The 13,013-nt window shown below is 44.5% G+C and overlaps 4 protein-coding genes across 4 annotated transcripts in view; 2 read left to right on the top strand and 2 right to left on the bottom strand.

Moving 5' to 3' along the window:
- Window positions 1–326: 326 nt before the first annotated feature.
- On the bottom strand, window positions 327–603 carry N7517_007533 (uncharacterized protein; the record flags this gene model as incomplete). The annotated part of the gene is made up of 3 exons (XM_056725263.1): window positions 327–362; window positions 425–490; window positions 547–603. The coding sequence occupies 3 exons, from the start codon at window positions 601–603 to the stop codon at window positions 327–329; spliced, it is 159 nt and encodes a 52-aa protein (XP_056581513.1).
- A 4,208-nt stretch (window positions 604–4,811) lies between these two features.
- N7517_007532 (uncharacterized protein) lies at window positions 4,812–6,032 on the bottom strand (the record flags this gene model as incomplete). The annotated part of the gene is made up of 1 exon (XM_056725262.1): window positions 4,812–6,032. One exon carries the CDS (start codon window positions 6,030–6,032, stop codon window positions 4,812–4,814), a length of 1,221 nt encoding a protein of 406 aa, XP_056581512.1.
- Window positions 6,033–9,663: 3,631 nt separating this feature from the next.
- On the top strand, window positions 9,664–11,982 carry N7517_007531 (Zn(II)2Cys6 transcription factor; the record flags this gene model as incomplete). The annotated part of the gene is made up of 7 exons (XM_056725261.1): window positions 9,664–9,711; window positions 9,760–9,783; window positions 9,837–10,329; window positions 10,403–10,719; window positions 10,769–11,194; window positions 11,249–11,481; window positions 11,535–11,982. The coding sequence occupies 7 exons, from the start codon at window positions 9,664–9,666 to the stop codon at window positions 11,980–11,982; spliced, it is 1,989 nt and encodes a 662-aa protein (XP_056581511.1).
- A 649-nt stretch (window positions 11,983–12,631) lies between these two features.
- The window catches only part of N7517_007530 (glycoside hydrolase family 16 protein), a gene marked incomplete at both ends in the record, with an annotated part of 1,194 nt that continues 812 nt past the window's right edge, over window positions 12,632–13,013 (top strand). Inside the window, 2 exons of the mRNA XM_056725260.1 lie at window positions 12,632–12,722; window positions 12,773–13,013. The exon at window positions 12,773–13,013 is cut by the window's right edge and continues 37 nt beyond it. Coding sequence (XP_056581510.1) covers window positions 12,632–12,722; window positions 12,773–13,013 — 332 coding nt within the window. The remainder of the gene's footprint in view (window positions 12,723–12,772) is intronic.

Genomic DNA, 13,013 nt, shown 5'->3' with positions numbered 1-13,013 from the left:
CTGGACTTCACATGATGCTTTCGTTTTTACCTATTATAACCTATGTGGCTCGGATACTAGGCCTTTATCATCACTATAACCTCAAGTACTATCTAGTAGTGGATAGGCCACTGTCAACATCCCGAGAGCCTACCAGGTGACATGCCAAGACAATAGTAAATAACATAGCTATAGCCTACAACACATGTTGTACATCAGTTGCTTGTGGAAACAAACGGTGTTTCTATATCCTAGCGGTATGATATGAAAGAAAGTGGCTCCGCGTTGTGTGTAATCAATCCAGTTAATTCCGTACACTGTAAAGGTGCCTTTCTCCGCGTGCTAGCTTATTTGCACTTTCCGAAGGGCTTGTCAGCCAGTTGCTGTTGTAGAATGGAATTAACATCTTCTTCTGGCTTTCACAGTATCATATCCGGGATCATACCACGCAGAGCTTAGATTCACAGTTACCCAAGCTTCCATCCTGCTTGCACTGTCCTCCGGAGGGGATCTATAATTGAATTAGGTCAGTTGAACGGAATATGATAGGTATGAAAGGGCTCATACGGAGTTAGCCATGGAAAGGCCGACAAGGGCGAAAGCAGTGAGGATGGTGAAACGCATGATGATAGAGGATTTGGAGGTGAATGAGGATTGTTGGAGATTGTAGGAGACTTGTCTGTTGCAATGTATCAATCCATGAGCACGGGGGCCTACTTATACCTATTTTTCTGGGATTCTCTATAACTGAGATCTTCTGGTGCATTACTCTGTTTGGTATACAATATGCTCATCCCGATTAATTATCCCGATTAATTATAGACGGTCAATTTGGGGATTTTATGGGTCTGCAGAAACCTGATGTCGATCAATGACATGGTTGGACACATCAATTGCTCTTCGTCCCTAATCAACAGTTTTCCTGAGGGAACAGGTCACCAGTACACCATAGACAAGGTCCCTTTTGTAAAGTTTATACGATATTCAATATGTACAAGAAGTACTATGTACAAAGAGTAGAGGGCCGCGTATGCGGCCTTGTGATGTCTTTTTAGTAGTCTTCTTACAACATAGATGTCTTTAAGATATTTTCTCCCCCTGCTCAGTTGTGTAGATAGACAGCAAATAAAAGTATACTTTGTGTTTATGACTTTTCTATGTATAACCTTGAGTATATATGTAACTATGTGTACCGGATTTTCCCTGGCAGGTGGGGTTTTCCTATTTGGGCTGCCGCCGCTTTAATGCGGGCGCTCAGACTCAGGCTCTCAGAGTAGATATCAGCACGAGCTTATAGTCAGTGATAAGCTCAGCCTAGTCACGTGTATGATGACTGATTGTATGCAGATGCTTATTGGATGCTCACTGATTACTTAGTGACACTCTGTGTCTAATTAGTGAGCTACTCTGATTACTCAGACTATGCCTTTAATAGAACAGCCCTATAGGGCCGTTTATACTGTGATATCTAGTTCGATAATAGTATCGCACCTGCCCTCATTTTCTGAACCACCCCGTCTTATTAGGAACGTACGTTATAACCACGGGGCACGGAAAAAAGTGGAGGGCTTTATCTATTTTAGTGATATTGCGGTTGTGAGTAATTTAGCAGATAGAATATTATAGCCTAATAGTAGTGTGAGTAATTTAGCAGATAGAATATTATAGCCTAATAGTAGGTTATAATATTTTATAGAGGAAGTAATATCTTATATAATATGATTATATAAGATATAGTATTGAAGGTTATACTTATCCTCCTAAATAGGAGATAAAGATATATGTATATGGATGAGAATATATTAAGAAGTATATTATTATTCTATTAGAGAGTAGACTGTCACCCTTTTTATAGACATTTTAGGAGGCAAATATAAGATAATATAAGATATCATATTATCTCACGATTTATGGCGATTTAGAAGTGAATCATAATATAGTTTACCACTATTAGTATATCCTTAGATATAGTAATAGTTACCAGTAATTTATATATGATATCCTTCACACCATTATACTCTACTATAATATACTATTATACCAAGAATATATATACTAGTTTCTTATATATATAGATATTTTAGTAAAATTTATAGATATTGTAGATTAAAACTGCTATTTTACATAGAGTTAGCAAAATAGGTGTAAATAACAGTTATTTATTATACAAAGTCAGCGAGTTATACGTCCATTTTAGGTGACTTTATGCAATGGTGGGTATCGTAGGCATGCCCGCCGTAGGCATGCCCGTGGGCCTTAGGCGTTATAGACGGGCACTCGAAAATCCAAATAGCCCAAGGCCCACCGTGGACAGGCCTTGGGCACCTCCTAGGTGCCCATGGACGGGCGATGTCGCAGTCTAGGTAGAAGCCATCATTGAGAGCCAGGGGTGGTATACTGCATACTAGATCTATAGTATTAATATATGGAGGTTTTTGACCGGCAGTAAATTATATAATCAAGGGGGTGTGGGGCTGGGGTGTTAAAACTTATGAACAGTCACTGTACGTTGTATATAGTAAGAAATTAAGGTGTGGGCCCAAACATTTAGCACGGACCTTATCTCTGTTAGGCTAGAGTGGGGCCCACTGTGTGGGTCTCTCTCTATTCCCGAAAGGGAAGATTGTGCGACAGCTTTCCCAGTTTTTGGAGGTCGGTCTCGCATTCTCCATCATAAAGCTACCCCGCACCTATTAGTGGAATCTGACTCGTTAGCAAGGCTGAGGTGGTCATCCATCAACAAATATCACATTCCAATCTCATCTAACTTGCCATTCCACCAGCATGCATGAGTACAGGTCACGTACATTGTAAAAAAGGCCCAGGATTATACACAAAATCTTACACAGTAAAAGAAAAAAAGCTATAATAACAAGAACTGAAATTTGACATAGGATATCATGCACCAATGAAACCTCCGCGCGTGTGTCTGGAACTTGGTTCTAGGTTACCAGGTAGCTCTTGACGTTGTCCAGTATTGGTCTGAAGCTCATTGAAAATGGCAGAAGGACCAGGTAATTCGCTCCGTGCTTTGCTACCCGTTTTTGAATCAGTGGAGCCAAACCCAGTATAAGATCCGAATACCGCATTTGAATCTTTAGGCGCTGCGGAAGCACTTTCAGGATTGTTCCGTGGTCTTGAGAGAAGACGCTGCATGAACCATATTATTCCCACGATTATAAGAGCACCAAAAAAGCCTCCGAGGGTGGCACCAGCGATTAGACCTTTATCTGTGGAGGACCTTGTTGCTGAATTTGTTGGTTCTGGGGAGCCTGTTTACGTGTCAGTTGTGAAAAGCAGAGCCGCAGAGGCGGTCAAAAAAAGAGACGGGACGATAGCGTACTTGAACACGTGCCTGTCTGGGTCGCACTGGTCCATGTATTGTTGTTGTTTATGGCCGTCTTCGTCGCACAACCATACCAGTAACGTCCATTTATGAAGCCTGTTAGCTGCGGCTCGCAGCAGAAGTATCCCTTTGCCCACCAGAGAGTCCAAGTCGAATTGGCGCATTGCGCCGGAACTACCCCAGATCCAGTATTGGTATCAGGACACTGTGAGTTGGCCCCGTATTGTTCAGGCTTAGATAAACCTTCTGGGCAACAGCTGTACCAGTTGTCCCAGGTCTTAAAGCCTGGAAATTGCCCGCAAGAATTTTCTCGGCGGACTGGGTAGCCACCTTGGACTGTTGACGACATTTTATTTTTGTAATAGCGCCAGGTCGAGTCGAAGGATACCGGAACGGATAATGAAAAGACGAGGGACTCTTTTCAGTCCTAAAAGGAGGATCCAAGGGGTCAGCAGGGAAAAAGGGTTCTTGACCTCTGGGGCTTTTAAGTCTCTTGTAATCGTGAGAGTGGGCCCTCTTGCATGATAGTAGGCGGTTAGGCATGGTGGTATCCACCATCTATAGAAAGGATTTGCAAGCTGGTCATAATCACTACACCAGGCCAGGATCGTTATTGGCTGCAGACCCCTGGATCGTCCTTGGCCTTTCTTCTTAGGAAAGAAGTGCGAGTGCCCAGCACTGCCCTATCTCACTTGGTGCTGTTGGACCGTCTTGGCATCATATTTTCGACGCAAATAGTAGCGCTAAATGGATTGATCGAATGGGAAGTTCAACCAGCCATACAGATAATCATCCATTAATCGCGTCGAATCAACCCAGAGCGATACTTTAGAACGGAAATCTCATGCTAAAGACGTGTTTCCTGAAAATGGATGCCCGGAGGGGGCAGTGGAAAGATCTTTTTTTAAGGTAAGTCCCTTACAAAACATTCGGCTATATATAGGTGCAAACGACACAGTGAAAAATAGGCATCCATGAAACTCAGCTCCGGCCCCCTTTGAAGATCATGGGGGGGGGCGGAAGATACCTCTCCCCCATTCCCCTAAAGCCCAGGCCACCATGAGGCTCTCCGCTTACCCACTTCGCTTGATTCCGCCCATTTGCAATTGAACAGCTTTTACATCTATCCTAGTCACCTCTAGAAAGCCTGAGAAGTATTTTGTCGCCTCTGTATGCTCTTGAGCTTCTCTGGGCTTAGAGTCCTCCGGTTAGGGATTTTCTCCGTCGGCCCATGATGATTGAAATGACTTCACTCACTAACGTCCCAAACCATTGTGATACCAACCCCTCGCGGCCGTCAAGGCCGCCATCTAAAGCGAGCAACACGAAAGAATCCCCCGAGATCCGGAAACCCCCTCGCAGGTCTCTCTGGCTCTACTCGTGGCTATTTGAATAGACCACGCTAGCTTTCAGTGTTGCCTGTTTTGTCGATATATAGGCAGCCTCCACATTCCCTATACCTCATTGTATGGTTGCCGTAACAATGCTAGTAATTCATTGAGTTCCTTTCCCACTCATGACTTCCATACTTCAAGTATGGAGGCCTTCGATACCGCAGCTCAACACTGGATCCCTCAGACTGAATCTTCACGTTAACACAGTAGGCTCGAGCAGATTCAGGAATGATGCCACCCGGCTTTACTCCAGTCGACTCTATATCAATCAGTTTCTTTAAGGCCACAGTTGTCGCAGATGCCCAGTAGTCATCTTCGGATCGTTTGTCTATTATGTAAAAGATATCACGACGGACCTGCCAATCGCGACATTTGACCGCAGACCACAAGAGCGCAGGCAAAACGGAGTACCTATAGCTAAACGGCGAGATTGTGATGTCACTTAAACCTGTGGCCGAGTCTGCTAGGATTCGTGCAAGTTTGGTGATATGCTGAAACTGCTCCAGGTGATCATCGTAAACCATCTCATCTGGTGGTTGGCTTTTAGCGACACCCAGCTTAATTTCGATGACATCGATCAATAATGAGAAGACTTTTAGTGAATCGCAGTCCTCTGGCGCAATACCATCCAATTCGACGAGGACGGCTAGAAGATGACTTCTACAGAGCCGAAGCTTATTCAAGACTACTGCCGCGCCGCGGCCGATGGAGCTTGCTGGCTCAATATCAAACCCGGAAGTAGTGTGATCCAGTATGAATCCGGAGACGAGGGTTGAAAATTTTTGGATATAGTCCATCTGATCAATACCCGAATAGAGAGGCGGTGTGATCTTTGATGGGGCCGCTGTAGTGTTTGGGGATATCCGATATTCGCTATTGAGTTGTGCGGAATCCTTAACAAATAACTCGGAATGAGAGCAGAAGAACCAGTAAACGTGCATCTGGGAAAAAGCCTGTGTCAGGGCCAGACAAGTAGCATCGTTATCATGCTGGACATCCCATTCTTTGAAAAGTTTATAACCGGAAGCAAGGTGACGGCGAGCAGAATGGAGATCTCCCTGGAATAGATTAAGGAGAGTAAAAGTCAAACATGTGATTAACACTACTTCCTTCGCAGTGCGTCGTGAGCTGTACGGAGTGAGATCTTCCTGAGCAAGACTTTCTCGAAAACAAGCAATGGCTTTTGTAGAGTGCCGAAGAGTCATACTGGGGCCCCGATCTTCTTTATAGTTCATTGAAATCCGTTCCAACTGGGTATGCCACGCACTCATAGCGATTGAAGCATGACGGATAGCAGGATGATTTTCGCACATTTGGAATAGCAATCCTTGCCAGAATGAGTTTTGAAAGTAATGCGAGAGTCGTACTGCTATGCGGTTGTGGTAGAAATCCAGATACCATAGCTCGTCCCTGTTAAGGCCGATCTGGCAGGCAGTTGCCAAAGGCAGAGGAACGGCCGTTACCGATGGCCGAACTGTCGAGCAATATCGGTTTTGCAGAGCTACACTGTTCTGATTTTTGGGTTTGGATTCACGCCACTCGCATGCTCTCTTATCAACGGCTTGTTCATAACCGTCGCATTGCCTGCCTGTGCTCGTACATCGGGATTGACTGAGATTATGATTCTGCTTTTTTTCAGTGTTCAAATAGCGATCGCAATCGTTCTGCTTGTGGTGAATGAAGACACCGCTGTCTCTATCATACCCCGGGCATTTGGTGCTCCTCCTCAGGCAGACTGCACATTGTGGCTTTTGCTGGTCGCACTGGATTTGGAATGTTAAAAATATCGGCGAGTATTGATGAAGTTCATCACTAACCTTGACCTTTCTCTGTCTGCAAGCATGGCACCCTCTCGATTCGAATGGTTTGCCACCCATTATCCCCGGTCAAATCTTCAGTTATTGGTTGAAGATAACAGGTTGAGTTGAAGCGTCCAGGCGGTACAGTAATTATGCAATAGCGGTTGTGTGGTCCAAAATCTAACAGAAACTTTGCGAGTCAGCTAGAGAGCGGATAGATGACCAGGAATCGTACGAGCGAATCCACCAAACTACTTGACTGCTTGGCGCGGAGCTAGTCTGCGGTCAAAAGTCGGTGGGAGGCGGGGAAAGAGTCACATCTCTTGGCATCTGCGAATCGCCATATTTGTGGACACGAGTAGAAGCCTTGCTTTTTTGTACCCTAAGTGAAGTGACGACTTGTATGTTTCAACTCAACATTCACATGCGTCATAAATGCGATGCGTAGGGACCTGGGCAAAATGCGAAGCAAGGGTAGATCCGCAATCTCAGCCGCAATCTCGCACTTATTTCCTGAACAAGAAGAAGCAACGACGATCTTCGCGTTTGGCTTTGATTGTCCTTAATGGGCCCTTCAATCCGCGGCCTGGATTTCATGATGCTCAACCGCATGAATTTGTCTATAAGCTATCTACCATTCTCAAAGAGGTCTTTGCTAGATACATGGGCTCTTAAATCTTTACCTAATATACGGTAGAAATACGGGTGACGGATATGAGGTTTGCCTAGTCTCGATATCATGTTATTTAAGCTCATCGCTGGTCCCTCTTTTTTGGAACTGGCCTCGTCTTTTAGATGTGTCAGTCACAAAAAGCCCTTCCTAAAAGGGTATACACCCTGTTAGTCTAGCGGCAAAATCATCTGATTTCCGAAGCGACCATATGCCTTCCTGCTGAATCATGCATGCGTAAGCATCCAGCACAAGCCAGATGGGTATCCCTGTCCCTCTACAGAGGCACGAATGGGCCTCATGTGTAGCTCAGCTGAAACAGTCGAACTGAGGGGTGGTATTTTACCACTAAGGACAGTATAATTCACCAAGTACCCATTCTCTTTGTCTTTGTATGGTAATCGGGGTATTATCGGAATACCAGCGTCGTAGTAGGCTAGGAATGGCTCCTGGGGTCTGACAACGCTTCAACAGCGAGATCCAGCTAGAACACATATCAATGCATCTCAATAGAACACCTCAATACTAGCACACACCAGTATCCATCAATCCGACAGGATATCCTCGCGTGCATATAAGCGGATAAGTGAGGTGATTCTATCAGCAGGCAACTCCAGTGGTGCATAGGCACCTCCTCTGCATTACCTATACGGTTATACCTCGGTCACTCGGTGTATTGTTGGCGTAACATAGAAAGTAAGGAGGGTTAGTAGAGATGAGATTGAGTGGAATAAAGCGTTGCTTTGGAACAGGGACGCAGGATAAATTGAGCATGCACATTATATACCTTATAAGACGATAGGACTTACATGGCTTTACTATTGCCTGTAGATTACTCTTCCGAAGGGCCGAGAAAACGATCCTACCATGACTATAGAGGTTGCGGAGACCCAAACTACTCCATTTGTGACGTACTATAGTTACGAAGGAAAGCTCTTAAGACGTCCTGCTCTAGGTTCTCTTGATCAAAAATCATTCTCCCAAGCTGCTACTAACTGTGAGAACCGTTGGGCTAGTTCAGAGGAAGCCTGATGGGTACCATGGGTTAAAGGGTCTAGCCTGCATTCCCGCCAAGCACTCGCTGAGCTTATTTGTTAAACTTTTATAGTGTCCAATCAATTGCGGGATTTCACTCGACTTCTCTGTATCCTAATTTGTTCACAGTGCATGCCCCCGCCAGTAATGCCGCGTGTTCCCGACCGCCGCCGCACCTTAACAAACTGTAGAATTAGGGTTTTCGCTAGTTACCTTCTTTTATCATACACACCGATGATAGATATCTCGAATATTCAAAGAAAGAAAAATTAGAATCCCCCCACTCTCCCCCTTAAAAATATCCCTATTATAAGGTTTCTCATATGATAGCCAGATTATGCTTAATCAGCTTATGTAATGATCCGTGAGCTGGCCGGAGTGTTCAGGGGCGTGCTCAATTTTACTCTGAGATCAAAAAGCGGCAAGAGGTGAGCACTAAAATGGAAGGGGAAAGGCTTCGAGTGCCAGGCATTATCCGGTACATATGTGCTATTTGATCATGTGACCTCTACTTTGCTTCGGTGTAATGCCGGATGTTGGGGACTATAATATATGCTAATATGGAGTATATAGACGGCAATGACAAACGTACGTTCCAATTGTGATCTTTTGACCTACCCAGCCCTGGAGGTGCCCAGGTGGTTAAACGCTCTTATGTGATCACTCAGGTGTAGGTAAGTAGCAGCCCCGGGTGAGTTCCTGTCTATATATAGATTACACCAGGGCTTAATTATTTACTTCTTCAAAACTGTCTTCTCTCCTACACTGGATATTTCCAGATCCCTGTTATCAGTACGGAGTAGTTCTAGATCTATCTCTCAAATGCACTCACATCGTGAACAGGCCACTTAATGTAGTTGCCTAGTAGAACCGTTTAATATGTACATTATATGAACGTTGCATTACAGTTTCTAGAAGCGAAAAAGATTCGGTCTCCGGAGAACTAATCAAGACCTAATAATAGGCCACTATATCCGACATAGGGCTGTACATATCCGTGCCAAGACACGCGGAGCCATCCGAAGCGAACCGCCAGGGGCTTAGCACAACGATATACGCATAACACTATAAAATAGTATCTAAAATAGTCCAAAAATAGATATAAAGAAGAGCTCAGAGTATAGTTGTCCAACCACAATTCATTCAGCAGCAGAGCCCCCTTCAAGCCCCATCAAGCATCAGACAAGAAACTCCACCCCTGTAAACGAAGTGGAACCATCAGCTTCTGCAATATCAAAGCTTGAAAGGGTTCATACTCAGCTTAACATAGCAATCAATGTCAATATAGGAATTATTTAGAGGTTTATACTTCAATATATATTGTTCCCTCGACTTGGAAGCACAGAATGGCAAGATCATTTTTCTTCAGTCCCATGCTTCTTCAATATTACAACCCACTCTTGCTGTATTTTCATACTATCTCTCTCGCTGGCTATCAAAATGTCACAAAAACCATTAGTCAATGATCAGCCTAAACCTCTTCCAGTGGTAAGTGATTTTTATAATTGTCACGCGAATAAGCTAACCCTACTCCAGTGTGACTCGTGCTTCTCTCGAAAGGTATGAATTGAACCTCATTACGATAAGATCGTAGTTTCACTAACCAAACCTAGGTCCGTTGTGACAGAGGCAACCCATGTGGTAACTGCCAGGACAACAATACCATATGTTCTCGTCAGCGAGTCATAAAGCGAACCAGAAACCCCACGCATCTGGCAGTGATGGAAAATAGAGGTCGAACACGCCAAAAATCACCCCAGCCAACCCTAAAGCGTCACGATTCACAAAATTCATCATCAGGACTGCACGATCATTCTGCAACCACCAACAGATATCCCAGACTGGACTATCAACAGTCTCGCGGGGTATCTCTGGGTCCCGAGAAGCCTCTCTCGCTTCATGATGCTCATGCCACCATTCAGTATCACCTAGACCATCTGGACTGGCTCCCCATCAACCGCCACCAGATTTTAGAATCGGGGTTGAGCCTGGCTTCTCAACTCTCAGGCACTTTTGAGGACCCTGTGCACGTTGCCGGTGATATCACTGTCAATGAAGAGCAAATGGCTCCCCCTTCTGCTGAATTATTAGCCTGGATGTTAAAAGGTACCTATCTTGTCACTTTGTAATTGGTATTGCTCAGTCAATGAGGATAGCTAATTCTGATATCTTTCAATAGACCTCAAGGAGGCAAGACTTGGCTCGTTTGTTAGGGATTACTTCAGACACATATCTGAAGCAACACTCGAGAAAATGGGACTTACTCTCATTCACAGGACTGGATCGCCCCACGACTTGCTCATCAGCACTGTTTGCGTCAATGCCATGGCCTCCAAGTTTCTGACTGCCATCAGCAACGCTGGAATCGACAGTGAACTGATCCACGAACTGACATATAGCGTGACGCAATTCCAGCTGGCAGCAAAAGTAGCTCTTCAGAACATCTCTATCTTAACGAGTCCTTCGCTCGGACTCTTACAAGCGCTTCTTTCTGGTGTGAGTATTTCCAATCCCGGGAAGAATATATCGGATCTAATGAAATCAGATATTACTCCATCAAGGATCCGGAGACATCACTATATGCTGGGAGCTTACCAAAGCTGCCTGCAGGGTGTGTATAAGTTTGGGTCTTGACACTATCATAAAAACAGGAGGGCTTGTGAGTGAAGAGCAGTATTACTGTCTCGCTTGGTGCTATATACTGGATAAGAATTTTGCTTTCAAGATGGGAAGATCCAGAACTTTGCTTGATATTGAACTTCCACACATCACTTCCAACCTACCCAGCGACCAAGACCCTACCTCAGACCTCTTTCAAATTTACATGAGTCTTGCAAAAGTACAGGCTGCTCTCGTGCCGTACCTTAGGCGACGCTCATCGATGTTGGCAGGAAGTAGTTTATCATCTTCCCATGAAGCCGGGAAACATTGGTTGGTGAATATGCAGCAAATTCAAGAAAGGATCGAGCATGTGAGAAAACCACTTTTGATACATGTTTACTTGCACCACTGACTCATTACTTAGATCTCGCGTCCATATCCAGCCTGGAAAGGGCTAGATGCTCAATCTGAAATATCGGCTCTTCGATTCGCCCATTATTCGGTTATGATCACCATCTTCCATATCATCGAGGGTGCAGGAAACCAGTCTGTTGATATACGGAAACAGTGTTTGTTAGCAGCCCACCAAGGCATATCTTCACTAGTGTCAATATGTATATCTGCTGAAAGGCAGAGCGCCGTGGCATTGTTACATTGGTAAGTTATGTTCTGCACATGAAAATTGGAATGAGCCCTGACTAGATATCCAGGACACTTCTCGTCTACCCCATCACCGCATACTTCGTACTATTTTGCAATGCCGTTGCAACATCAGATACCGATGACTTCAAACTTATGAAAACAATTGTCGATTGCTTGACCCCCATTGAAACAACAAGCCGCCCAATTGTTCAAGTACGAACGATCTTCCGCCACTTTTTATCTCTCGCTGGAGGTGTTTTCAACGATAAGTCAAATTCGATGGTGCTAGTTCCAGATCGTCAAGTACAGCCAGTACAGTCTCAGTCGAATTCTCTGCAACATTGGATGCCTGACAGCCTATTTCCATCTTCGACGGCTGGCACCGTTCCTCTTTTTACCCCATCATCACTGGCTGGAATGGAGGATTTCTCTGAGACGCTCATTTTTCCAGAAAATGAGATGTTTATACCCTTTAGCGATCATTTTCATGATCTCGGAAATGATCCTAGCATCTGATTCATTTTTCTACTGTCTCAGCTATCTCGCACGTAGCTTCTTGGACATAAGGTATAATGAATGCATCTGCCTAAGACTTGGCATATTGGAACTCAATGCTCCTTTTTTTTATTATTAATATATGGCTCAAGTAAAATTGCCAATCACGTCCCCCTTTTAGGTGGACATGGCCTATATCTTTAGATGCTGTGGTTAACCCACAGAGCGAAATTCCAGGAGGCAATGAACGTACAAGGCCGAGCCAAACTGGGGCCTATTAGACTCTGAAGTTTGGCCAACAAGTTAAGAGTATGTAGTTAATTTATTCGACGCCCCGACATATTGGTGAAATTAGAGAGAATTTACGTAGCCAAGTTTCATCGGGCATCTATGCCGACTATAAATAACCGGTACCAAAGAACGTGTCTCAATCCGTGAGGATCTAGATATTAGATAGATTCCTTTAATGACAGATTAGTGTAGGAACATATAGCTATAATATTAAAATATCTTCAATTCCTCCATTCTCTTCAAGTTTATCACACTGTCTTTTCTGAGAACTGCCTGTCACTACTATTCTTAGTTGCAAACCTCGCCAAATTTCTTTTCAATTCGCTCTGTTCATCAATTGCTTTACTTGTTAAATTCCTCTATCAATCTGGTATCTAAAATGCTGGGGTACTTGAAGTATGCCGCTGCAGGTTTGGCCGCTGCGACTCTGGTCTCAGGCCAAACTTACAGCGAGTGCAATCCAATGAAAAGTATCTCACGCTGAATAATTCAAAATATATTACCTTCTAACATATCACAGAAACTTGCCCGGCCAATGTTGGCACAACCGAGTCGAGACACACTTTCGACTTCACCAAGAGCTCCGGGCTAGATCAGTGGACGACTACTGCCGGCAACGTCAAGACAAGCCCGAACGGCGCCGAATTTACTGTCAACAAGCAAGGCGATGCTCCCACCATTCGGACTGACTTTCACATCTTCTTCGGCGAAGTATCGGTCACCATGAAATCGGCCCCTGGCACTGGCATCGTCAGCAGTAT

Source organism: Penicillium concentricum (assembly GCF_028827145.1).
Source record: "Penicillium concentricum strain IBT 3081 chromosome Unknown utg000002l_segment0_segment0, whole genome shotgun sequence".
NCBI lineage: Eukaryota > Fungi > Ascomycota > Eurotiomycetes > Eurotiales > Aspergillaceae > Penicillium > Penicillium concentricum.
Note: the sequence above shows the minus strand (reverse complement) of the source record. Positions and strands in the feature narration are given on the sequence as shown.